At 44.3% G+C, this 26,709-nt stretch overlaps 2 protein-coding genes across 2 annotated transcripts in view; one reads left to right on the top strand and one right to left on the bottom strand.

Moving 5' to 3' along the window:
• The window catches only part of focad (focadhesin), a 45,497-nt gene extending 32,230 nt beyond the window's left edge, over nucleotides 1–13,267 (top strand). The window contains exons 24-44 of the mRNA XM_069672510.1: nucleotides 1,004–1,045; nucleotides 1,157–1,265; nucleotides 1,349–1,465; nucleotides 2,098–2,336; nucleotides 2,421–2,510; nucleotides 3,487–3,634; nucleotides 3,930–4,049; nucleotides 4,198–4,320; nucleotides 4,422–4,499; nucleotides 4,666–4,737; nucleotides 5,877–5,979; nucleotides 6,143–6,223; nucleotides 6,325–6,453; nucleotides 6,533–6,648; nucleotides 6,797–7,057; nucleotides 7,427–7,516; nucleotides 8,532–8,709; nucleotides 9,594–9,691; nucleotides 11,475–11,726; nucleotides 11,814–11,889; nucleotides 12,739–13,267. Coding sequence (XP_069528611.1) covers nucleotides 1,004–1,045; nucleotides 1,157–1,265; nucleotides 1,349–1,465; nucleotides 2,098–2,336; nucleotides 2,421–2,510; nucleotides 3,487–3,634; nucleotides 3,930–4,049; nucleotides 4,198–4,320; nucleotides 4,422–4,499; nucleotides 4,666–4,737; nucleotides 5,877–5,979; nucleotides 6,143–6,223; nucleotides 6,325–6,453; nucleotides 6,533–6,648; nucleotides 6,797–7,057; nucleotides 7,427–7,516; nucleotides 8,532–8,709; nucleotides 9,594–9,691; nucleotides 11,475–11,726; nucleotides 11,814–11,889; nucleotides 12,739–12,812 — 2,596 coding nt within the window. The 3' untranslated portion in view covers nucleotides 12,813–13,267. The remainder of the gene's footprint in view (nucleotides 1–1,003; nucleotides 1,046–1,156; nucleotides 1,266–1,348; nucleotides 1,466–2,097; nucleotides 2,337–2,420; nucleotides 2,511–3,486; nucleotides 3,635–3,929; nucleotides 4,050–4,197; nucleotides 4,321–4,421; nucleotides 4,500–4,665; nucleotides 4,738–5,876; nucleotides 5,980–6,142; nucleotides 6,224–6,324; nucleotides 6,454–6,532; nucleotides 6,649–6,796; nucleotides 7,058–7,426; nucleotides 7,517–8,531; nucleotides 8,710–9,593; nucleotides 9,692–11,474; nucleotides 11,727–11,813; nucleotides 11,890–12,738) is intronic.
• Nucleotides 12,576–20,590, bottom strand: hacd4 (3-hydroxyacyl-CoA dehydratase 4). Its single transcript, XM_069672511.1, has 7 exons — nucleotides 20,353–20,590; nucleotides 17,072–17,178; nucleotides 16,812–16,939; nucleotides 16,600–16,709; nucleotides 15,679–15,785; nucleotides 14,820–14,951; nucleotides 12,576–13,140 (listed from the first exon to the last, which is right to left on the bottom strand). The coding sequence occupies exons 1-7, from the start codon at nucleotides 20,358–20,360 to the stop codon at nucleotides 13,058–13,060; spliced, it is 675 nt and encodes a 224-aa protein (XP_069528612.1). The 5' UTR covers nucleotides 20,361–20,590; the 3' UTR covers nucleotides 12,576–13,057.
• Between the last annotated feature and the right edge of the window lie 6,119 nt (nucleotides 20,591–26,709).

The following is a 26,709-nucleotide window of genomic DNA, read 5'->3' as shown; positions in this document are numbered from 1 at the left end:
AACCAATCAGAATCAAGTATTGAACACAGCCGCGTGATAAGCAAAAATAACTCGACACTAAAGGGAATAAGGCCGTAACATGCAGTAAACTGTTGTAGCAGAAAACATTTATTCTGTATGTTTCTAAATTTTAGATTTTTAATACAGAATTAATTTTGCATCAAATCCACTGATTCTTCAGATTAATCATATTCCTTGAAAATGATTCACAATAAGATTAAAATAAACACAATAAAATAAACTGTTTGTAATGTTGTTATTTTTATACCTAACACTATATGAGAGTGCAGCTGAAGTATGAGCTCTTTTTAATGCTGACTCGTTCTGACCTTGTGGTAGAGAAGCCGAACCAGGGGCCTGCAAAAAAAACTAGTTCCAGTAACATGGTTTAAAAATACGACTCAGTGCTGCAGTGGTTCGCACCGTCGCCTCACAGCTAGAAGGTTCCTGGTTCGAACCCCGGTTCAGACGTAGTGGGCTTTTCAGTTTTTGCATGTTCTCCCCGTGCATGTGTGGGTTCCCTCCGGGTACTTCCTCCCACTGTCCAATCACATGCTCGTTAGGTTCATTGGCGACTCTTAATTGCCCGTAGGTGTGAGTGTGAGCGTGAAAGGTTGTCTGTCTCTATGTGTCAGCCTTGTGATTGACAGGTGACCTGTCCAGGTGTAACCCCGCGTTTTGGGGAGAGTTTTTGTGTCCCATCCTGGTCTGAGTTCTGCGTCAGACACATTTTCACTCTCATCAAGGTATCAGCTAACAACTGGTTTAATTCAGAATGTGGGTCCTGGTTTTTAACATCCAACACTCACGTCTCAGTTTGAATAAACAGCCAGGTGACTAATGCAGCAGTCTGAGATGAAAGGAGAGAATTGGTGTTATGTTTGAAAGCGTGCTGTTGTTCATACATCAGCATTATCAAAAGAAAGGTCCTCCTTTCATACAGCCAGGACCTTCAAATCACTCTCTCTCTTTCTTTATGCTGTTGTCTTTATCCCCCTGTCAGGGCCAGAGATCAGCTGACAGACGTCATCAAAGCTGCTACAAAGTGAGTCATCCTGCTTGTGATCACTACAGGAAACAAATGTATTAGTTACAGCTGGAAATGTTGAGTTTAATGTATCAGTGGTGACGGTGACATGTTGTTTGTGTTGTTCAGGGACAGTCCTGTTGTTCAGGGCAACTCCATCCTGGCTCTGAGCGGCCTTGCTGCTGTTCTCGCTAAGTATGAGAGCAACCTGCCTGCTGATGGAGACGGCAGCCTCGGGGTATTTCCTCATTTTGATCCTCAGATCCGCCTAAATATATGTAGGAAGTGTTATAAAGATTCTTTCCTGAATCGTCCCTGTAGGCGGGTCCAGAGTTTGTGCCCACGTCCAGCTGGTTGTCCATCGTTCTCAACACGCTGCTCAGCATCAGCAGCAGCAGCTACAAGGCCTCAGGACAGGTGTTCCCGTGGTTCCTACATGTAAGAGTCAGCAAAGCTTTGATCATGTTTTCCTGTCTTTGACTGCATTATGAGCTACTATTTGGGCTTAATGTACAGTTACCAGGCTTTATTCTGAAGCTTTCAGTCTTGCTCTTGATATACTTGACATATAAACATATTAAATTATTTAATCTCAAATACGAAAAATCAAAACTGATCATTTAAAACACCAAAGTCAAACAATAACACAAACAAACTAGCAAAGTGAAGCAGCGGTAGACCAGCAGCTCCTGTGTTCTATGAGGTTAATTCGTTTCTGGTTAAAAAAAGCAGCCAACTCTGACAACATTACAGAGATGATCCTTGCAGAGATAGACCTTTATGTTCAGACACTGAGAATAACAAACAAGCACTTAGTGGATGCACTGTAAGGATTACCTCGCAGCCATAACAGCCCCTTTCATGTCTGCCAAAAACAGGCTCCAGATTTTAAAAATACCAGAGTTGCCCTTTAATTAAGTGACTACATGGTTCAATTACCTGTAATGAGCCCTAAATTCCTGCAGGTGTCCTTGTCTCTGTGCTGTACTGTACACCAAAGCAGTACAGTCTCCACATTGGGTTATATTATGCGCAGACTTGACCTCCTCCTCTTCCTCGTTCCCTCTCAGCGTTCATACTCAGGTGAGAACACAGCGAGTGCCATCGCTCGCTCCTGTGCCAGCCTGGCCCTGTCCCTGCTGGTTCCGGTTCTGGTGGTCTGGCAGAGAGACGGTCTGGTCCAGGTCCTGTCGGCGCTGCGGGCCGGGCTGCCGGGTTCCCCCACCGCTGACGACTCCCAGGCCGTCCAGTTCCACTCCGGCCTCGCGCTCGGCATGGTGCTGTCCAGTCTGCAACACCAACGCCTCAGGTAGAGTGTGTACCTGAGTGATGACTCACTCTGTATGACATCATGTATGGTATCGTCTCACCTGTCTGTCTCTGTGTTATCCAGTGACGTCTCCGTTCAGAAGGACGCTGAGCTCCTCCTCAGCTCTCTGGAGGCTCTGGAAAGCTGCTCCTTCAACCCCGACCTGGAGTACAAGTCAGTGCTGAGTGCTAAACATGCTGTGAAATAATAACAAGTTTGAGTTTAACGATATGCTACCTGGTTTATACCAATGGTTTCTAGTTTGTTAGCATGTAGGGACGAGGTTCAGGGCCACGTGAGAAATGTCTGTTTTGGGCTAAAAGTCATAATTCTGACTTTATATTCATTATCTGTATATAAAGTCAGAATTATGAATATAATCTCACAAGTCTAACTGTATTTGACTGTAAAGGATGCAAAATTTAATTTAAGTTTAAGAGTTTAAAGTTGGATTTTTTTTAGTTTAATGTTGTGAATGTAAATTTGAAGTTGGATTTTTTGAGTGGAAAGTCAAAACTCTGAGTTTAAAAATTTGAATTTTATTAGTTTCACACCTTTTTGAAGTTTTAAGAGTGAAGTGGAACTTCTGAGTGTGAAATAGGAATTTACTTTTGAAATAAAATTTCTTTCTGCAGGATGAATGATGAAGCCACAAGGACTTTATTGTGCAATTAGCCCATCAATGCCAGCTCCGTCGGTTATGCTCTGACACTTAGGGCCTAATTCACTACAGGACTGAGCGACTTTTGCACCCGATAAACCTGCAGATGACACGAAAACACTCCGCCTCATTCTCTAAGCACACGCAGAGGGTTAATGCACCCCAAACTGTGCTGCAGAGCAAACAGTGCCTCTGTGCTCCGGTGCTGTGCGTAGTTAAATTAGTGATTATGCAGACATTCGGATATGTCTGCATATGTAAATGAGCCTCACCAGCACCACCTCAACAGCAGCGCACAGTTAGAGTGAAAATATTACCGCCTGCAGAGAGCTGGAGGGAACTGCGACGCCGTATTAAAGTTTACACTGGTCCCACACAGATCTGCAAAACTACAGTGGGTGCAAATGATGCACAATTTATGGTGCTATCAGCGGCCGCAGCTCATTTGTAGTGAATACCTCCCTTAGTTTCCTCTCCTCTCCTCCTCAGCACCGGCTGTGTGCTGGGTCTGGCTCTGGTTCTGTCAGCTCTCTGCAGCAGTGGACAGACGGACCAACACGTCCACGTCACACAAACACTGGACAAACTCCTGTCCAGCCTGCAGGACAGCAGCGGGCAGGGACGCATGCTGCAGGAGGTACAAACACCTGTACACTACACTAGTTTTATTATGGTGCTGTTCTAGAGACTTGTATTCTTTTCTTTGTCGTCTTTATCTTCCTTGTTGTCTTCTTTGTTTTTATCTTCTTCCTTTTCTTTCTCTTCTTCTTTGTCTTTGTTTTGATATTTTCCTCGTCCTAACCTTTGCTTCTTTCTGTCTTTGTTTTGTCTTAACCTTCATCAGTAGCTTAATACACCAGATAGTAATGCAGCCACAGAACCATAGCTCTTTGCGTGAACACAGGGTTTAAAGAGAGATTTCTTTTGTGCAGGTCTTGGCGTACTCTGTGGCGTGTGTGTGCGTCTCAGCCTTCAGCGGCGGTCTCATAGATGCTGCCAAGGCTGAGGAGGTGATGAACACCCTGCGGACCCTGACCGAGGAGAGCCAGCAGGTCAGTGTGGGGGTTAGCACCTGCTTCATGTACCAACAGGACATTAGAGCTTGTTAGGTTATTTGTTTGATCCAGTATAAAGCCTGACCTGAGATCAGCTGTGAGCCCTTCTCTTTGTATCTAATTAACAGTCTGTGTTCATGTTCAGACTCCAGGTTTCTCCCTCGCTCTGGGGTTGGTGGTCCACGGCCTCTCCGCGTCCGGTCACGGTAAAGCTGAGGACATCCACCCTCGTCTGCTGGCTGCTTGGATCAAGATCTTACTTGCCGAGGTGCCTCATCTCAATGTTCTGTCTGAAACACAGATGATACTGAGCCTTTGTAGCTTGGACGTCTGCTTCCTGTCTGAGTAAGAGTCGTCTCTGTGTTTCAGGGTTGTCCCACGATGCAGCGCCTGGCTGCCGTGAACGGTCTGGTGGCTTTAGTGGGATCAGAGAGTTACCTCATCCAGGTGAGGGCTCGTTTTGTAGAATCTTTCATGTTTATATTATTAAGTCACAGGTGTGTAGGCTCCGAGTTTTTCCTCAAGGGGCGCCAAAGGTTCGTCAATTATTTTCTCAGTGGTTGTAAGCTGCTTAAACTTAAAGTGTCATTGAGCCTGTGGTCGTGTGTTACAGCTGACGAGTGAGATGGAGCTTTCCTCTCAGCAGCAGAGCAGACTGAACGAGGTGATTCGAGCCATCACACAGGTACATACTTTATACACGTTATTCTTCATACTGTGTTTGCATCGTTGGAAATGTGGCACCTTCTCTCAGTATTATTATTCCTTAGTACTCCTCAGAAACACCTCCTTTGGACCTAAATCATCTGAACCGGTGTTTCAGTATTGGTACGATCCACAGACTGTATAAAATGGACAGCTCCCTCACAGTGAAGCCAAACCCTCTCTGTCGCCCCCTGCTGACTGGCTGCAGTATAGCTCATAAAGCCCGCCTCCTCCATGTTAACAGATGGGACATGAGTCAAACTATAAAATCAAAATACACGTCAAATACATTTTTCTCAAACATGGTTTTTGTCATTATAGTTCGTTCTTATCCTGCTGATTTATGTCACAGTGTTCATCTTTCAGTTACTATTAATTAGTTATTTGATGCAGTAAAAAGGGGGTGTGGCCTCATGATTGACAGCTCTGTTGACAAATGGGGCTCCTGCAACCGATCTGTTCCGGATTAGCAGCGGAGAGGACGAACGGCAAAGGAGACGTAACCCAGTTTCCTTATCTGTGAACTTTAACCTCAGACCAACACAAGAAGCTGTTCTGCTGTTAAACACGCCGGCGTGCGGGATCTTTGCTGGGTTTTTTTCCGGTAAGTTAAGTGTGTGTTTTGGTTAGCGGAAGTGGCTACGGTGGCTCCACCCGTCGATCTCTACTGCGCAACTTTGGCTCCAGATGACGTCACCATCCCAACATGGCAGCGCCCATCACGGGGGTTATTTTGGCTTCACTTTCATACAATGACAGCAGGTGGAGACGCGTCGTCCATCTTTATATACAGTCATTGGTACAATCAGGCAAAAATGTCTAATAATCCAGTCAAAGTAAAAGCCAGTCAGGTTTAAATTAAATACTCCGGATCCCCAGAGGACTAACCTTCCACAGACTTTCCTCTATCCGCTGACATTTGTTCCTCAGTCGAGATAAACTCCAGTGATTGAAATGATTCTGCGTCCTGCACAAACCCTAAACCAACACGTGAACTGTCCTGAATGTAACAGACTTATCTCATGACATTTGAGGAGCATGTTCAGAGCTTTTGGATTTATTTGTTCTGAGGACTTTGAGCTGTCATTTTGCCCTTCCTGTTCTGCTTCTCTTCTACAGATCATAACGTTCTCAGGAGCCATCGGTCTGCAGTCTAACAGCTCCTGTTTGGTGGCTCATTTGCATTTGGCCCACATGTCCACCAGTCACACTCACACAGCAGGTTGGTCGTAAACAGCAGCTCAAAAATCTCTTACAAAAACAAATCCTACGAGCGTGGACGTAGCCTCAGTCGCTGTGTGAATCTCCATCTTCCCACGATTGACTGATCTGGATCCTGTTGCTGTTCTTGACTGTGATATGTCTCTTCTCCTCTCTGCTCTCAGTCCCTCAGGATTTCAGCTACCTCTCAGAGAAAAGTGCCATCAGGTCTGTGATCGACTTCCTCACAGAGGCAGGAAAAAAAGGTTTGAGGAACCAACGATCTCTGCATCGCTATCATCTCTTTTCTCACCTTTTAAGTTTAAAGTCCTCCTCCATCCCTACTGTCCTTCTCATGTGTCTGCAGGTCCAGAGTTCTCTCATCCTGCTGTCGTTAAAGCAGCTCTGACTCCTCTGGCATCAGTTGGATCGAGTTTCCAGTACCCGCCCATCAACTGGAGCGCTGTGCTCTCTCCTCTGATGAGACTCAGCTTCGGTAAGAGTCCTCACACATTCGTCTCTTTGTAGTTAACTTCTAGCAGAGTCTAAGCATGTTTTTCTCCCTGTTATGACAGGACAGGACGTTCAGCATCAGTGTTTGGTTCTGGCAGCGACTCAGGCTCAGTCCTCTCAGAGTGCGTCTCTGTTTCTGGGCTCCTGGCTGTCTCCGCCCCTCGTGCACAGTCTCAGTGTGAGTTTTTCTTTACCACAGGTTTTATGATTGGTTTTATTAGCTGTTATTTAATATGCTTTGTTTCACTCAATAGCTTTACTTTGCAAACAAAATACTGGTATAAGCCAGTAATGAACAGACAGTACCGCTTGTGTTTCTCCTGCAGCTCCAGACCCGGGCTCACCTGTACGAGACTCTGGGCCTGTGGATGAAGCACGTGGCTGAGGACAAGCTGCAGGTCTACGTGGAGAGTCTGGGTCTGCAGCAGTTCCAGGACGACCTCCGACCTCAGCGCGTGTCCCTGTGCCGCTCTGTGCTGCAGGGCCTCGCTCAGGCCATGGCCCTCCCGAACCCTCCAAACAGCTGCTGGACCATCCTGCGCTCCACCACCGAGAAGGTCTTCACCTCCCTGCCAAACCACATACAGGTAACAACAAAGATGGAGAGGAGGAGATTATGACACTTTAAGACATTTTTATTCTTAACCTGACATTTCAGCTGCCACAGTTTGCACACCAGAGCCTCAGCTCATGTCTTCTAATTGAAAACAAGTCAAACCCCCCAAAACTCTTCGTTTACTTGTTGAAGAAAAAATAAATCCTCAAGCTTGAACCAGCATTTTATTGGACATGTCTAGTTGCTGTTTTAAGGGCTTCAATTAAACTGAAGTCCTGATAAAACATCTCCCATTTTAAGACATTTTAACATATATTAATTTAAAGACAGTTCTGTTGTGGCTGTCATTGCACCAGAATAACCTCATATATCCAGTGCTGGTCTTCTCTTTCTGTTTCAGGATGAAGAGGTGGACTTATACGTTGGAATCACCAAATGTCTCTCTGAGATGTCTGATACAGAGATCGACCGAATCGCTCGGGTCACAGAGGTAAAGTATGAAAGCTAAAATGTACAAAATAAAAAGCAAATGCACTTTATTCATGTGCAACATTTGCCGAAGTACACGGTTCAGTCTGGTCCAGAGCATTTTGTGCAAGCTACACATGTCATCTGCAGTGATATAAATAAGGTTTCCACCACACATACATGATGTTCACTGACTAAAGCCCTGTTGGCATGAGACTAGTGTTACCTGGGGACTTCATGTAATGTAGAATGTCACATGGGATAAGTAAAGATTTTACAGATATTACACCACCCCCACCCCGACACCTAACATCTGCTTCCTGTACATTGTTTCCCTCGGCAATGTTCCATGAGGATAAAACGTTCGACCTCAAATTACTGAGATGCTGATTTGCACGGGACTAATATTATCTCTGTTTGCTAAAACATGGTAGGTAATATGCGCTGGAATTTTTACTTTACAAATTACGGACGTGGCTGATTCACACGAGATTAAGATCACAGACCACCTCCGCAATTATCACAAAGTACGACAGGTCCCCAGGTCATGCTGGTCCTGTGCAAATAGAGCTGGAGCTGAAAATATCGACTTTGTTTTGACCCATATTAAGAGACAGCTCGACATGTCTCGACATGAAATGAGGAGGTGGATACCACCCTTGTGTCTGTGGGTTGAGCACAGAGTGTGCTAACGGATGTGGTTAGCCTAGCTTAGCACAAAGAATAACAGCTCCCCGACTTCATCCAAACTTCAAAAATACACCTGTTGTCTCTCTGAAGCTCGCTGACTGACATGTTGCCTCGATTCATGCACAAATAAAAAATAAGAAAATGAGCCTGTGTGATGGTGTGAGGTGTTTGCCACTGTTTATATATTTTTGAACATTTTGTGAAATTATAGCGTCATTAAAATGATCAGAAAGCAGATCCTGTTTTTATACAGAACAAGACAAACCAGGTGTTTAAAAGCTGGAGGTAAAAAAAGTCCTGAAAGTGAATCCAGTATTAAACAAAGTTGTCTGCTCCGTGCCGTTCAGACTCAGATGGAGAAGACCTGCTTCATCCTGGCGTACCTGACCTCCCTAGGCAGGGTCCCCCTCCTCAGTCTCAATGACATCATAGCCGGCGTGCTTCGTGGTTGGCCGAGCCGCAGAGTCGGCTGGCTCCTCCTGCAGACGTTTTACCAGTGTCGCCTGGCCACCAGCGCCAACACAGGTCAGTCCAGACCGTTTTTTTTAATACATTTTGGGGTTTAATTAGAACAAAAAGGGTGTGACATCATGACAGAAAGGATCCCTACAGAGATAGACCTTTTTGTTACAGAGGAAGATGATTGTTTTAACCACACACAGACGTTACATCGCTCTCTGCACACACACCAGACTCCATTCATAAAAGCACTAGATTTAAACCCCAGGACAGGAGTTTTTCTGATCGCTGCCTCAGTTGGTTAGATTCTTTGGCTTTTAAAGTGTTACATAAATCTCATGTTGGACCAGTCCTACCATTTACCAAAGTCCCACAATAACACGAAAAAACTGACCGTTTGATGCAGCACTTCCTGTGAGGTCAAATTCCTGTTTTTCTGAATGGAGTCTGGTGTGTGTGCAGAGAGCGATGTAACGTCTGTGTGTGGTTAAAACAATCATCTTCCTCTGAAACAAAAAGGTCTATCTCTGTAGGGATCCTTTCTGTCATGTTGTCACACACTTAGAATAACAATCTGAGCCTGTCAGTGGAAACAACAAGAACTTTTAGTGGACGACCTTTGACCCATCAAGGATTCAGTCCTGTTTTGCGTCCCCCGATTGAAGCAACCTTTTTGTACCTGTTATTTGGAAATTAAAATGTTTAGAATAAGGCCCAGGTTTAAGATTTCACAAGTTCAAACTATCTGCTGCCTGCTTTGTGCCACGTTTGCTGTAGTGTCTGTTTGTGATGCTGCCACTAGATGGCACCAAAGTGGGTTCATTAGTCTGCCTCTTCTCCATGTTTCTTATCTTTTTCCCTGCATGCAGTTCAACACACGTTTTATAGTTCTCCTGTTATCGTTCTCCTCTGATAGTCCTCATGGTGAGCGGGTTTGCTCTTTGTTTCAGGTGTTCTGAAACGGATGGAGTGGCTGCTCGAGCTGATGGGACACATCCGAAATGTCGCCTATGGTGCAACCTCTGTAACGTGTGGAGACGCCAAACTGGTATGTTTTTATTGAGCCAGGCTGTAGCTGTTTTCTCAAGCCGTTCATGATCCTGCGTTTCAGCATGTAGGTGAGAGTTTTGGACTCTTCAGACATAGCTGTCATTCCTGAGGCTCATTGGAATGCAGCTCCAGTCTTGTTGGGTGTGTTCACTAAAAAAATGCCAAATTTGCAAACAGGTTTTACACAGAATATGTTGAATTTAGGTTAAATTGATAATCCAAATGGGGAGCGCTGGTTTAGCTCAGTTAGTAGGGCAGGCGCCCCGTATACAGAGGCTACGGTTCCCACCCCCGGCCCTTTGCTGCAGGTCGTCCCTGACTCTGTTTCCTGTCTATCTTCAGCTGTCCTACAAATACGGCAAAAAGGTCATAAATAATAATAATAATCCAAATGGTGTGCAAACTAAACTGTTACAAGACATGTAAGGAGCAAAAGTTACCGTCATGGCTGCTCTGTCTGCAGTGCACCAATGATTGTTAGACATGTGACAAATTAAACCCTGCTGGTCTGAATCTGTGTTTTTCTGAGGAAATAGTCACATCACCTTTAAACAAGGAGTATGGGAGGAGAAACCAGGTGTGTCTTTGTCTCAGGTGCGGAGTTAGAGATGCTTATTCATGCTTTTGTTTTGTCCCGCCTCGCCTACTGCAACGCCCTTTTCACCTGCGTCAGTGAGTCTGCAAACTCTGCTGCAAGGCTTCTGACGAGTTCCAGCAGGTCGACTCACACCCTACATCTGCATCAGATCCTTGTTGTCATTCATAAAGCCCTGCATGATCAGGAACCTGTGTGCATCTCAGACCTGCTCCGTCACTACGTCACCTGTAGATCCCTCAGGTCGTCTGAACAGGGTCTCCGACTCTGTGGAACACTCTACCTCTGCACATACGCTCTGCAGGTTCGACTGACGCCTTTAGAAAGCAGCTTAAGAATCCTTCCTGTGTTTTTTGTGCATTTATTTAATTCTTATTATAGTAAAATGTTGTGAAGCACTTTGTGACCTCGCTGCGATCAGGACTGACGTTTGTTTAACTACATCAACACACAATCAGCTGCTTGATAAGGCAGTCACACTGAAGGCTTGAGTTACCTCCACTACCTCTAACTGTGAAGATAGTGACACATAGTGACACATATTGAGAGCGAGCAGCAGACGGAGATTCAGAGATTCGATTTTAGTTTTTTATTATTTTTATTTGTAAAAACCTTCTAATCAGGTGATTTTGAGAAAGGAATAAAACGTTTGTAGGAGTTTCATCGATGTCAGGAGAGGAACGTTAACATCGGGGTTGTTTCTGAAATGTTTGCTCCCTCGAGCTTCTTTTTATCAGTTCAGATCACTGCTGAGAAGCTGAAACTCGATCAGTGACACAATCAGTCAGACGAGCAGAAGGTTGTAGGTGTCACACGAACAATGGAAAACACTGTAAAAAATAAGACCCAAGCTGGAATGAACCTGAAGTCACATCTGTACAAACTCGCTTTGCTTTGCTTTCTCAACGGCTTGAATTCGGGGGAATCAATACAGAAGATTGCCGTATTGGTGGCTTAAATCTGCAGCGTAGTTTCGTAGCTTGTTTGCAACATAAGCAAAGGCGGAGACAAGAAATCAAAGCAGACATACAGTGTAGTTTTTCTAGAACACCGCCTACGTCACATGAGGGCACGAGGGCTGGACGAAGAACAGAGAGCATCTGCAGGCGTTTCTCACACCTATACCTTCCTGTGAAAGAGATAATGTCCTGGAGAGTTAACCTGAAAACCCTCTCTCCTCCTGCAGGCCACAGACTTCCTGTTTCAGGTGTTCTCTGCTGCTGTAGTTTCCTGGGGCGACCACTTCATGCCCCTCCTCCTCGGCATCAGGGACAAGTGGTTCCCATGGCAAGCCGGCTCCAAGCCCCAAACTCTGCAGCACAGTCTGTACGGAGGGGAGGCGTTCACTGAGCACGCTCTGTCCCAGTGCATGCTGGGAGTGTCCCACAGTTTGTCCCTGCTGCTGGACAAAGAGCCCTGGAGCAGCCAGACGCACAAGGTCGGTGAGACGGATTTAAAAAACAGTGACTGAACTGTGGGTCACATGATGTGAACCTGAGTGTGTGTGTGTGTGTGTGTGTCTCAGTTCATAGAGTGGCTCCTCAGCATCACAGAAGGTCCTGTATACAGACTGTCAGTCACAACCATCAGCACGGCCAAAGGTAAGAACGACACACCTCACAGCAGTCGCTACAGACGTGTGAAGCAGTTAAACAACAAACTAACACGCCTACACCTCCGTACGACCCCGCAGGAAGGTTTTAGTTTTTACAGGCCGAAGTCGACTGTCTGCTCCGCCCTCCGTCACACCTGCAACTCTGATACAGCAGCGACACAGCGGACTGTTCTCATTCACAGAAGGCATTTAGTGATGTCCCTTTCACGTCCAAAATATGCTGTTGCTCAGGGCCGAGCAAGATGGGAACCACAACATCTTTTACATCCCTGAAAGTCTATGAAACTGTTATTATAAATGTTTCTGCCATATTTTCCTGCCATGGACGTCACAATGTCAAGTGTGTCGAGGCGCTGTGCTTAAAGAAAGGAAGACTGTCTAGAAACAACGTTGCCCAGAGAAGAACATAACCGGACCTGACCTTATATTTTTACTGTTTTAAAATCAGACTCAGACATCAATTGAGGTATCACCTGCAGATTGGCACCTCAGAAAATGTGTCTGTCGGCCTGCAGAGGTCTGCACTCGTCTAGTTCACGTGTCCACTTAAAGCCGAATCAGACGAGTAATATGTGCTGACAGAGCCGCTTCTACTGGACTGAATGAACAACATCTCAAAGTTTGGTGTCCAATTCTTATCATTAATCAATGATGAAGGTTTCAAAAGTAGTGTTTTTAAATGTTTAATGAGGAAGGAAATACATTCGCCGTGTTGGTAAGGCCCTCTGGGTTTTTTTAAGAAGACTGCACAGGGAAGGAAACACTGCAGAAACAGAACAATCCACACAATGAGCAAACCTTGACTTGACACGTCCTCTCTTTGTCTTTGTTTCAGCCGCCCTGCTGGCCCTGAAGTCCTCCGCCGAGTTCAAGAAGAAAGCCGTGTGGACCCGAGCGTACGGCTGGTAGTCTCAGAGGAGCCGCAGCAGACTCGAACCGTCGCAGCTCACACAGAGGTTCTTCACTAAAACACGGCTTTAACACACTCTGACACGGAGGCGACTCGGACAGCTCAGACTCTACTGTACATATGAGGAAGCAAATGGTCTGTGACAAACATATCCGCCCATTAAAAGTTCATCAAACACAGGAGACATGTCATGGTGGTGGGTTTGGTTTCATGGCTCTTCTCTGGACTTCTTTGACCTCAGGGGTCATTTCTTTTTCGTCTTCTTGCTCCCCTTGTCCAGGTGGTGCTGTCGCTCCTTCAGCAGCTGCCAGACGGTCAGAGAGGCTCCTAAAGACACATCACTGGTGTTAGACAGTCAGAGCAAACCAAACAGTGTGTGAGCTGATGATTCGTTCAGTAACTTTTGTATTTACGGCAAAAAAAAAGCTGCAATAAATAATAATCCGACAAAAACCTCTCTGTTGCCCCCTGCTGGCTGGCTGCAGTATAGCTCATAAAGCCCGCCTCCTCCATGTTAACAGATGGGACATGAGTCAAACTATAAAATCAAAATACACGTCAAATACATTTTTCTCAAACATGGTTTCTGTCATTATAGTTAGTTCTTATCCTGCTGATTTATGTCCAAGTGTTCATTTTTCTTACAAGTTTACTTCTAATTATTTATTTGATTCTATAAAAAGGGGGTGTGGCCTCATGATTGACAGCTCTGTGGACAAATGGGGCTACTGCAGCTTTCTGTTCCCGAGTAGCAGAGTAGAGGAGGAACGGCGAGAGGAGACGTAACTAACACGAACACTACAGTCAGTGAACTTTCCATCAGCGTGAATATCTGCTTCAGACCGACACAAGAAGCTGTTCTGCTGCAGACTGAGCCCACCTGAGGGCTCCAACACGCCAAGGACACCTGAGGGCTCCAACACGCCAAGGACCCCTGAGGGCTCCAACACGCCAAGGACACCTGAGGGCTCCAACGCGCCAAGGACACAAGGTGAAGGTGTGTGTCGGGTAGAGGACGGGGCGGGGTGTCCACACCACGGCTCCACCAGCCGATCTCTGCTGCACACACTCTGGATACAGATGAACAAGATGGCGCTCGCTCCGGGGGGGTTTATCTTCATTTTTGTGCAACGAGAGGAGGTGCGTCGGCCATCTTTATATACAGTCGCAACCATATCTATTTTTATAGTTAGGTGAGGACATCTAGTGGTTGTAGTAAGTATTACAAGAAAACATTTGGAAGTGATGAAGTATAAATGGGTCAAACAAACCCGGTACTTTCCCCCAGACGATCGGTGTTTGAGTCCGATTACAAATCAAAAATCAACCGACACAATCTTACCTTTGTCACCTTAACGATGTACGTAAGTTAACATAACTTGCCCTCCTTTCTGACTCGAGTCACAACCTTTTACCTGAACCAATCAGTCATTTTGGTGCCTAAAAAAGAATACAACCTTTGAGAACGGAGTTTGACTCCTGTGCTAAACCAAATCTAAACGTTGATTCTTCCAACGTCACAAAAATGTGTGTAAATAAAGCAATGTAACTTGTGTATAAACATTAACCAAAGTAGTAGTTAACCAGGTGGTTTTGATGCCTTAACCTAACAAACCTGCGACTGTTTCACAAAGATAATCGTGTGTTTGTCCGGTCCAAACATGAAGGTATGAGGACGTGTTGCCTGCCATCAGCAGGGTTAGGGTTAAGAAACGCTCCTGCGGCTCTTACTAGAGAGTCGAAACAAACAATGTTGTTTGATAGATGAAAGGACTTTACCTCACAGTTTACCAGGTCAAACTAAAGGGCTTTAAACTGTAGCTTAATTATAATCATAACATGTTTACTGAGGGAATAAATCAAGAGAGAAGTCTGCTCATTCCTAATCACAACCAGTGACGTCGCCCCCTGCTGGACATTAGAAAGAATGCAGGTCTAAGGCACTTCTGTGTTAACTTCATGTCCACTTCATGTCTGTGGTCTGAACAGTGATTAACTCATCTCACCCAGAGCGAGAACAGGCAGGTAAAACATGAGGACGAAGGGGAGGTGAAGGTGTGACGACACTGTTGACTTCAACGAGGACGACGTCGGTGCTGTTGGCTGAGCGTGCAGCAGGGCCTGGTACATAGTGACACCTGAGGGAGAGGAGGAACACATTCAAGATTATTACCTGTCCCTTTAAAGGAGCCACTTACCCCTGGAAAAGCAGCCCTTATAACACTGCGCTGCAAACGTGCAAGTGGCACCGGAGACGCTGTTTGCTCTGCAGCGCGGTGCATCTAACTCTTTGCATGTGCTTCGAGAATGAGCCGTCTTTTTGTCTCATTTGCAGGTTTAGTGGGCACAAAAGCTGCGCAGTCCTTTAGTGGGTTAAGCCCTGAGTGTACTAATTATGGCAAAGGGAATGTCATTTCACAACGAGATTCTAGGTGTGGTTCTGCCCTGAGCAGTTTCACGGAGTCTGCCAGGTAACCTCAGAAATAACATGCAGCAACTTATCTCAACGTCTAAATTCAGTCAGGATGAAAGAAAATCAAAACTAATGTCTTTCATGTTTCGGCCCAGAATTGTGTAGTCTCAGTTCACTGCTCCTCAGCACTGCAGACATGCAGGAGCTTCTGCAGTGAACATGTGCTCCGTCTGGAGCCTGGAATAAACTGTGCTCTCACACTTCCTGATATTTTATCGTCTCTGCTGCTCTGCCAACCCATTTCCTGTCAGCTCGCACTGCTTCCTTTATGCAACAGCAGAAAGTGACATATGAAGCAGCTCCAGAACATGTCGGGGAAGCTACAGCAGAACCTCCTACTTATGATCCTTGATTTAAGATAACAAATAAAGAGAACAAAAACATGCTGTCACCTTCAGTGGCCGCTGACAGGACGTACACGGGGATCCACAGCGTGTAACGGATCCACAGCATGGTGATGGAGGGTTTCTCCATAACACACAGCAGCTCATGAGGGTACCTGTCATTACAGAATACACAGATGTGAGCATGAAGCCCTCACTAAACATGTTCCTAATGAGTTTATGGTCTCAATCTCTAGTCTGAGGCCTTCTTCAACACAGCGTCATGTTCATTTAGTCACTGATGCTCCCACTGAGAGTCAGAGAGGGTTTAGGGCGGGGCGACCTGTGGGTTTGTAGCTTAAACATGCGTGTGGACCCTCTCTAAATACACTCACTTCTGGCTCCATAAAACAAGATGGCGTCGACCAAAATGCCAAACTTAAGGCTTCAAAATGTAAGTCCACAAACCAAGGAGTGACGTCATTGGCTACGTCCTCTTCCTGTATATAGTTTATGACCTTTTGCCAACAAATAAGAGATGTTTCACAGGTAAGGTATTTCACTTTTCATCCACCTAACCGTGTACTGCAAGAGTCTCCTTAGATGCTCTCAGTGTCACTGAGTCTAAACTCCAACCAGGTCAAGAATCCTGAATATTACAGGCCTAACAAAGGAGCCGTTTGGAGGCAGGATTAAATAAGGTATCTATCCATCCATCCACCGCTTCTTGTTCATTTATCCGTGGTCCAGTTGCCTGCTTAACAAGTTATTCCAGATGTTGCTCTCAACAGCAGCGATTCAGCATTTTTAAGTCTATCCCGAGGAGAGTCACAGACCAAGAAGCAGCTGCAGCACCTCGTCCGGACAAGGGAAACCCAGGCCCCACCCTGGACTTTGGAGGAAGGAGGATCCAAGAGGATTGTCTGGACTACCAACTTGTGCATGAAGTGTAAAGAGGATATAGGAACGAGCTGTAAGTGACGTGCGTACCGTAGCAGGTCCATGATGTTCCACAGGAAGAGCTGAACACACACGACGGCTTTACTCTGGACTTCCTCCAGCAGGATGACCGTGATCAGCAGGAGGTTCTTCTCCACAACCTGAAACACAGACAGCATCCACAATCCTCCAACAGATTCTAATGGATCAAGAAATATTGATACATGTTCGAGTGTATCCAGAGGTGGAGCTGTGATACTCACCTGGAAAAAGCGAGGAAAGAGTCGAGCTTTCTCGATCCCGTCTGCGATGTGGAAGAGCTCGAGGATGGAGAGCAGCTGGCACAGACTCATCACGAAGCCCACCGAGTAGAACGTGTCTGCTAACGCATCTGCACAGTCAGAAATCAGATTGAATCACACTGACGAGAGCTGAATGAAGGACGAAAGGACGATTCAGACAGTGCGTCCTGTTTGTGTCCGCTGGGATGTTGTTACTGGTTCACTTGAGCTTTAGATCTTACCTTTCCCAAATTTGAGAAACCTGGCGATGGTGTTGGCCAGGATCCACGTGTGTCCGCAGAACTGGAACAGGTTGTACGAGAAGATGTAGACGAGCCTGAAGCTCAGCCTGGGAGAGGGAAACATTCATCGTTAGGATGATTTCACAGGCTGGACATCGGCTGTTCCTCTGTAACACAGAATCACAGACTGAAAGAGCTCTGACGAAGTCTTTTAGCTTCTTCTACATTTACAGGTTAAAGCTGAACTTTTTAATGCCATTACATTTATCATTTAGCTCGTTACCAAACTAAACATCAGCACAAGTGTTGAAGTTCAAATCAGAAATACTTGATTTATTCGGGCGTTACAGTTGATCTTATACAGAAAGAAGCTCTAAGAAATATTGGGAATAAAGACATTTAGGAAAAGGAGAGAAGAAAGAAATATGTAAAGTATGTGTGTTTTATATACAATAAAATAAGAAGGTAAAAGATAAAATGCTGAGAAATTAGATCTGAGGTTCTTTAGATATGAATGCTAGAATCAGAGTTAGATACAACATTGTTCAATGAGCAGGATCACAGCCGCGTTTATGCACAAAGCATGATCCAGTTTAGAAAAATGCTTCTCAAACTTTATCTGTAAACTATTAAACAATTCATCCAAAAAAAAGTTATTTTAACAGAAGGTTGAACAAATAAACTAAACGAGAAACTTGTTCTCCTCAATTTGTCATTTACCGATATCTCTAAATGGATGAAAGAACGCCTCCTTCAGCTCGACCTGTCCAACACTGAGCTCCTCGTCATCCCAGCCAGTTCCTCTGTGCAACCACAGATCAACATCCAGCTCGGACAAACTGAACTCATACCCACTAAGTCTGCCCGGAACCTGGGCGTCATGATTAAAGACCAGCTAACCTTTAAGGTTCATGTGGCCTCGATTGCTCAGTCATGTCGATTTGCCCTGTACAACATCAGGAAGATCAGACCCTACCTGTCAGAGCATGCAGCACACCTGCTGGTACAGGCTCTCGTGATATCACACAATGATTACTGCAACTCCCTCCTGGCAGGCCTTCCTGCACGCACATTCAAACCTCTGCAGATGATCCAGAACGCAGCAGCAGGACTGGTCTACAGTCAACCCAAAGCTGCACACCTCACTCCACTGCTCATATCCCTCCACTGCTCATATCACTCCACTGCTCATATTCCTCCACTGCTCGTATCCCTCCACTGGCTCCCAGTCACCGCTAACATCAAATTCAAACCGCGTCGCTCGCTTACAAACAGCAACAGAAACGTCCCTGAACGCCCTCACCCAAGTCTACACTCCGTCCCGCCCACTACGCTCTGCCAATGAAAGGCGCCTGGTACTTTATCGCAACAGGGCCCTAACGCCGGAACACACCGAACGCCGAATAGCCGCGAAGCGCCGAGAAGAGGAGCCAGTTTTCTTTCGGCGCCCATGTTAACCGATTGTGTCGTTCACACCAGACGCGCCGCGGCGCGCACCTCCGCGGCCGGCTCGCGCCCTGCAGCGATCGTTTCGGCGTCTGGTCTATTTTTTGCGCGAGCCGCGAGCGACCGCGTCATCCTGGCAGGAAGTCACACATGAAACAATGAGAGAATCCGGTCAATTTTCAAAATTTAAACAATTTTCAAAATAAAACACCGCGATTGACAAATGCGATGTTATATTTGTCTGCTTTTATATATTTGTCAGTATCTAAACAGAGCGCGAGAGAGATGAAGATACACACAGACACAGACACACAGACATAGATTCACACAGACATATACACAAACACACACACACACACAGACACAGACACAGACACACAGGCACACACAAGAAAGAGAGAGACACAAAGTGGACTGGCTATAGGGGGTGCGGGCGGGGTGTCAAAACACACATGCAAACAGAGAGAGAGAGCACGATGAAAAAACAGCTCCAAATGTGAGTAAACGACAGCTGAGGAGCAGAGGCGCTTGTCGCCTGGCGGGGAGAAATGCGCGTCTGGTGTGAACGGAAGTGCTCCGGCTCACGCGCGATTGTCGTTGCACGGCGCTTCGCAGCGCTTCGACATCCGGTGTGTCCCGGGCGTAAGTCTCTAACTAGACTCTTCTCCTCTGTCGCCCCCTGGTGGTGGAACGAGCTACCAAACTCCATTCGGTCCGCTGAGTCCCTTTCACCTTTAAGAAGAAGCTAAAGACCCAGCTCTTTATGACCTCTGACCTTAATGATGCTGAAGCTATTGATGATGATGATAATGATGTTGTTGATGTTGATGATGATGCTTCTTTACACCCTGTGCTCTGCCTGTCAGCACCAGTGTACGATCACACCTGAAGCTGTTCGTTGGCTCTGACTGACTCCGCCCCCTCCTGTCTCGATCGTTGCTTGTGTCGTATTAACTCTCAGATGAACGTCGCTTTGGACAAAATCTTCTGCTACACGAAACTGTAACATTGTAGTAAATAGCTGTTTTCTACGGAAGCCCTGAGTGGACATGCATCCATTCCTTTTATTTCGTCATGTCTTCCTGTGATAACGAGTTCATTTCCGATTTTTTCCTGGAGACTTATTTATCTCGTCATCTCAAGATAACAAAGCTGGTTTCCGCCGATAAGTTAATTTCAGTTATTCTCTCCAGACTTATTTTCTTGTTATCTCAGGATAACAACGCACTTTGGTTTCCGTTCAAACCAATTTGTGTTTTTTAATGACACAGACATGGTCATAAAACAACCTCTGAGGACGCAGCAACATAACTAGATTTTTACCAATTTCTCTGTTTCATGAGGGCTATAAATCCCCTTTTGAATCACACATATAAAGGGCTATAAAGCTTACAAAGTCACTGAACTGCAGTGGAACAAAACTGTCATCAAATCGAAGAGTGTTTCTGCAGAGACGACATCCAAGGAAGGATTTCTTGCATGCTAAATGCTAACATGTAAAATAACTCAGGCCCTCAGATAAAGATTAACAGCACAGACATTTTTTATTCCTGATTGCAGAGAACAGGTGTGCAAGAAACTTTATTTACTTATTTAATTTGTTTTTATGTTCCCACATTTATTTTCTTATTCTTTTCCAGAAGTTTTGTTGTAATGGCAACTATTGACCTCCATACATTTCAGTGTTTTTGCTGTTGCTAGTTGGACAGATGACAGTGAACGAAGCTCTGTGTATGACAGACCCCAACACGCCCTGAAAAACAGAACATTCCTTTCACAGCGAGAGCTCAGACTGCTGCTAACCTAACCCTCCAACAAACATAAAAAACACTCACATTCTCATTCTGAACTCTTCTTCTTCTTCCCTTTAGTTGCAGCGGAGAGGAGCGGATCATAATCCCTGTGTGCGTTTCAGGAGACTCATTTTTCCAGGTGCAGTTTTTCTCTCAGTTGTAGTCGACCCGCCTTTTTAACTTCAGCGCCGTCACAGCTGAAGCAGAAAAAAGCAGCAGTATCTGTTTGTAAAGCTTCCTCTGACTGAACGTTACAGTTATTACTTAACAGCGAGTAGGAAGTGGATGTTCCATGTGTGAGTGTGACGTCAAACAGTCCCAGCCCCCCAAAAAACAACAGAAAAGTAAGAAGTGAGCGCGTGCCAGGAGCGCTGAGCCTCAGGAGGGAGAGGAAACAATGAGGCTCGCACAGGCTGAACGCGTCGAGTGAAAAACAGGAAGGAACGTGGGAAAGTTTGAATTCTTCACATACTGCTGTTGTGTTTCTGTCACTGACACATGGAGACACTCCAGAGGCTCAGTGACAGCAGCACATGTAACATGTCAGCTGGTGTTACACACAGAACAATCGTTTTAAAAACTTTTCAGGGTGAAAATTTGCAGCCAAAAGAGGCGGGTTGAAGTATTAGCATGATGAAGAAGTTGAAATGTTGAGAATAAAATCAAACTATCAACGATAAAGTCAAAATGTTGAGACATAAGAGTTAAACAATGAGAAATAAGATGACGTTTTTAAGAATGGAGTCAAATTTTGGAGAATAAAATCTACATTTTGAGACGTCCAAACGTCCAACAGAGTCAGAAGGTTGTGAATAAAGTCAGAAGGTTGAAGTTAAAATGTCCAGAATAAAGTTAAAATGAATAAATTAAGAATAACGTCGTCATGTCAAAATATCAGGAAATAAAAGCAAATTATTGAGAGTAAATTTAAAATATAAGACAAACATTAGATCGTTTAATTTTTAAAGTGATAAATGAATGACATCATTATATTACCTCACACCTGGCCCTCATATTATCCTGTAGAATGGGGACAGTGATTGAGCTTCAGGGCGTGGTTAGCCTAGCTTAGCATAAAGACTGAAAGCAGGTGCAAACAGCTAGCCTGGCTCTGTCCAAAGTGTAAAAATACACCTTCTAACAGCTCAAAGGCTCACTGATGAGCATGTTGGAAAACATAAACTGTATTCTATTAATTTTTTCAGACATATAAAATGTTCTTTCCATATTTTCTGACTTCCTGTCTGCAGCTCTAAGCTTCAAGAGGGAGACACACGTAGCCCCTAAAATGTGCCTGACAAAGATAATAACAGTAATACTTCTTTATTTATCTCACACCTTCAAGCGGGATTTGACAACACAAACTGAAGTACTGTAAAGAGAAGTCAAAGAGTAAAGAAGCTCAGACTCCTAAATGTGCATTTTTTGGACAAATTATTGATTGAAAGAATTATGCAAACTCTACAGAGCATCTTTCCTGTAATAAATGCACCTAACTTACTGCCACAGAAACAGCCGGAAGCCTCTTGAACTCGGCCTAAATAGTTAGTTTGACCTGCAGGCGTCTCCTCTGACGGGTGGCAGACAGTCAAAGTTAAGAGACTCCTGCACGGGCTCCTGGTTGTTATGATGAAAAACAAGATGCAGGTTTAATATCTCAGTTGTCTCTCGTGGATTGACCAACACATGAAAGAGAAAGTGATGCTCTTCATAAAACAGTATGCAGCGCCCTCTAGTGGAGGAAAGAATACAATCATCCTGAAGACAGAACATCACAAACGCCATGTTTCTGTTCACTGCTGCAGAAAATACAAAAACACGTCGTGTAACAGCTGATCTGATTTACTGACATGTTTACAAAAGTAGAGAACAACACACACACACACTGAAATGTGTGTTCTGTGTCGTCCTTCAGAGGGGGACAGAAAAACATACAAAGGTCGAGGTCAGTGGGGATGTTCCATGTCTGCACTGGTGAACAGTGTGGAGTGTTCAGTGTTCAGATAAGACTACGAAATAAAAATACAGTAAAAAGTGGGAGTTTCTGCGTAAAACAAAACGTGATCAGAGCTGCTAATTTAAGGTAAAAGTTTGATTTAAACGGACTTAAAAAAGTAAGAAAAACACGTCTTTTGGTTTTTAAGTTTGCCTCAGTATACAGAGTATAAACAAATGAGAGGTAAGGAAGAGTATTAGCATGAAGGAAAATGAGGAAAAAGTCAAAATGCAAACGATATTAAAATGTGAATGAGGCCGAATTGTCTGGAAAAATAATTGAAAGGATTAAGGAGGAAAGAAGGAGGTTTATGTTTGGAACAGAAATGTGGAGAATTAAGTCAATTTGTTGAGAGTAAATAAATTCTACATTCTGTGAATAAAAGTGAAAAGTTTTATTGAGGAATGAAAGATCTCAGTTTCGTTCTCTTTGACGCCACCTGTGGTGATAAACGGTAATCTTCTTTTTCTTTGGATTTTCACTTCTTGTTGAAGTTGTATCTGTAGTCATCCATCTTCTCTTTGTTTGTTCAGCCATAGTAGATTACTGTTTACTCGCAACACTTGCAGAGAGCGGAGAAGCAGCCGCTTAGCTCCGCCTACCCTCTCTGGCAGACCAACCACTGCTGGCTGATGGAAAACGCGTCACTAACTGGGCGCCGCCACAGACACACAGCCCATAATAGTACTATATACTGCAGATGAAAGGCTTTCATCAGTGAGAGGCGGGGTTACACCTGGACAGGCCGCCAGTCAGTCACAGGGCTGACACTTACACCGCTTTCTCACCAAAATTAGTGTGTTGATGCAGGATTTTCAGACCCGGGAAGACCCACTTATAGATGCTGATTGTCTCTTTTCCAATTGCCAGTGAAGTATCCTCCTGTCAGTCTATTTTCTGCTGCATCACTGTCTGACGTCACAAACAGGAGACAGGGTTAGTAACCAGTGAAGATGTTACGGTGGTTAGGTCTTTATTGTATCTGTTACTCATTCAGGCTGTTTATCAAACTCGGCGCAGACACATGTGGAACGATGTTCGAGCGCTGCTCGGACGGAGACGGGCGGAGTTTGTAGCTGAGATGACGAGGAGTCGCAGAAGTAACCAACGGAGCATAGCATCGCGCTGGAAAGGGGGCAGAGATTAGCGTGTCAACACAGGTTTTGTTCCCATCAATGCCGATCGGAGCCGGGTCTACTGCAGAGTCATGTGACCCGGGTCTGAATGCTGATTATAACCTTTCACACTAAGCAAAAAAGCCGGATGTTAGCGTGTGTTAGCGGGTCTTTTGACCAGCGGGAAAGCGGTTATTGAGACAGACAACCTTTCACGCTCACATTCACACCTACGGGCAATTTAGAGTCACCAGTGAACCTAACGAGCATGTGTTTGGACTGGGGGAGGAAGCCGGAGTACCCGGAGGAAACCCACACATGCACGGGGAGAACATGCAGACTCCACACAGAAAGGCCCACTACGTCTGAACCGGGACTCGAACCAGGAACCCTCTAGCTGAGAGGCAACAGCGCTAACCACTGCACATATCAAAATGTAAAATAATGAAAAAGTTCTTCCTCTTGTGTAAGATGGTGACGTTGATTTGTAGCTAAAGCTTAAGGGGGTAGTTAGCCTAGCTTAGCATAAAGAATGAAAGCAGGGGGAAACAGCTAGCTTCGCTCTGTCCAAAAGACACTCAGCAAGACCTCTAAGCTAACTGATTAGCATGTTGTATATTATTTGTTTCACACACACAAAAAAAACATGGTAAAAATCATTTTTGTTTTTCTTGTCAGTTTAAATAAAGTTTTGGTTTGATTTAACTCCACATAAAGCACAAACTTAAATCTTTACACTTTGGTATGTGTATGGACTCTTTGTGCAAAGTTAGCGACCTTTGACCTCGTCTACAAGGCCTTTAACATCAGCTGATAGTTCAGGATTTGAGGGTCCAGTCTGAAGAAACAATGTAAGTTATGGAGTTATGGACAGGGCTCATGTCCTGGCACGATGGACGCCGTATAATTACACCTATTGGAAGTTTAGAGTCGGGATCACATGATGGATGAGAATACAGATCTAACTTTAAACGGTGTGAGCTCCCCTCTGTGCCGATGAAAGGACAGTGACAGATGGAGAACGGATCAGTCTGCTCTCAGGCTCGTTGTTAGCGCGATCAGATCCTCTCTGAAATTACACCTCATTTTCTGTATCAAATATTCAGACCCCTGCAGAGTGCAAAGAGTGCACAGAGAGTGAGTTATGGCCGTCTGCCACTGCTGTGAGACAGCTGGTATAGAAGCCCATTATTGCCAGGAAAAAACTGAAGTCATGATTGTTATAATTCAAAGTTTTGAGAGAAAAGTCATAGTTGTAGTGAGAAAAGACATCAAACTTTTAACTCATAATTTCATCCTTTCATTCACAATTTAATTTAATTCTCACAATTTAGGATTGTGAGACAAATTTAACTTTGACTTTAATGTTATTATTTTGAATTTTTATTTGATAATTTTGACATTTTCTCTTATATATGCGACAAGTCATCTCATAACTGACTTGTTATCTCTTAATTATGACTTTTCATGTCAAAACTTTAAATGTGGTTATCATGACTTCAAATTGTTTTTACTTTTAATCTCACAATTAAGATTCTTTATCTCCTAACTTTTTAAATAATTTATCATTTATATTAAATACATTTGTATTGCACAGGCTCCTAGTTGTATTCATTAGTGAAACTTATGAATATATTAAAAATATCATAATTATGACTTTTCAATCTCGTGATTACTATGCAGATATTGTTATGATTAAGTCTTAAGTTTTGAGCTTTTTTTTTTTTTTCTTTTACTGGCAGTAATGGGCCTCCATAAGTTGGCGTTTTTGTGTGAGGCAGAAAGAGAAAATCTCCACAGACGGAGTCAAAGAGCCACAGTTTCATCAGGACATAGGTATCAAGGCTGAGACAGAATCAAAGACATTGTTTTGTCTGTTAATCAATATTAAAACTTTATTGCCACAAACATAAAAACAAAACATAAATAAACTTTAACAAGACTTCTGATGCGACAGTTGACATTTATTGTCAGGTGATGATTGCATTGAAAATAGAAATATTAAATGGGTAAAACTGGTGTGGAGGAGGAGTGGCGTCTTAATAATTACTAGGCAGAATTCCTCTATTTGAAGCCTCATCCTGCTGTATTTAGCTGCGTGATGAGATTTCAGAGGGTGAATATAGCGGCCTGTTGCGTACAGACGGGTAGGATCACATGTTGCTTCTGCTTAATCCATAAGACACATTATGTAACTGTTTGTAGTCCTGTTCTTTATGACTTCTTCATGTGTAAAATCAGCGTACTGGCACTTTAATCATGGAGCTAAAGGAAAGAGTGAGTTTCTATTAGCTGCAGAAGAAGACGTCCTGCAGAGCTGTGAGACACAGATAGTTTTTACAGGTTATCTGACCTCAGAACAGTCTTTTACATACATGACCTCAGTGTCACTAACATGCATGTGTTTATATTTGCAGCTGTGGAGGCACACAGCAGGCTGAGCCTGAGTGCACTCGTGGATGTTGTAGAAAAAGTAAGGCCTCAATCTCCTCGTTAACCACTAATGTCTCCTTCTTAATCCTCTCTGACTGTGGGCCAACATGATTGACCGCCTGCTGTTTTAATGTGGACTCCAGGAGTAACCGTATCTCCTCAAGACCTGCAGCCACCGGGCCGTCGCACCGAAATAGTTGGCTAAATATATCCTGTTGTGCGGCTGGGTTTACAGTATTTCAGCTGGAGCAACTGAGGTTCTCACACTGTTTGGGGCCAACAGGCAACTGGCCCCTTTAATCTGATCTAAGATGGAAAACTGGAGGTCAATTAATTTGGAAAAATCCCCATTCAAAACTCCCTTAAAAAACTTTTACATTTAAGCCAGACTGAAGCTACAATCACAGGGCAGGGGAGTGTAATATTCTTTATATCTCTCCTCTTACATAAGACACAAATCTGAGGTTCTGTAAACAGTTGCTACAACATGAAGCTGCTTGAATCCCCTTTATTTGCTATGTTAACTACATGCATATTACATGCTACACTGGATGCAACCTTCATGAGCCTTGGTCTTGATTGGATAAAGGCTTTGTTTCCTCTGTTAAAATGCAATTGTATTAGGGTTATCCCATCAATCAAAAGATGCACAACTAAATAATATCTTCTACAGACATTCCCAAACCTCAGAAGGCTGCAGCTCCAACCTCTAATCACACAACTCCAAACACTTTAGACTAAGAAAACCGTTATATTTTTATTTTATAAGCAGAAAAATTCCATTAGAAAGAAGGACAAGAGCTCTGCAGCACTTCACTCACAAGAGCTCTGCAGTAATAATTCGCTCAAGTAGTC

The sequence above is a fragment of the Semicossyphus pulcher genome, unplaced genomic scaffold, assembly GCF_022749685.1.
Source record: "Semicossyphus pulcher isolate SPU_LCO1_2020_fin unplaced genomic scaffold, fSemPul1.0.p SCAF_21, whole genome shotgun sequence".
NCBI classification, from domain to species: Eukaryota; Metazoa; Chordata; class Actinopteri; order Labriformes; family Labridae; genus Semicossyphus; species Semicossyphus pulcher.
Note: the sequence above shows the minus strand (reverse complement) of the source record. Positions and strands in the feature narration are given on the sequence as shown.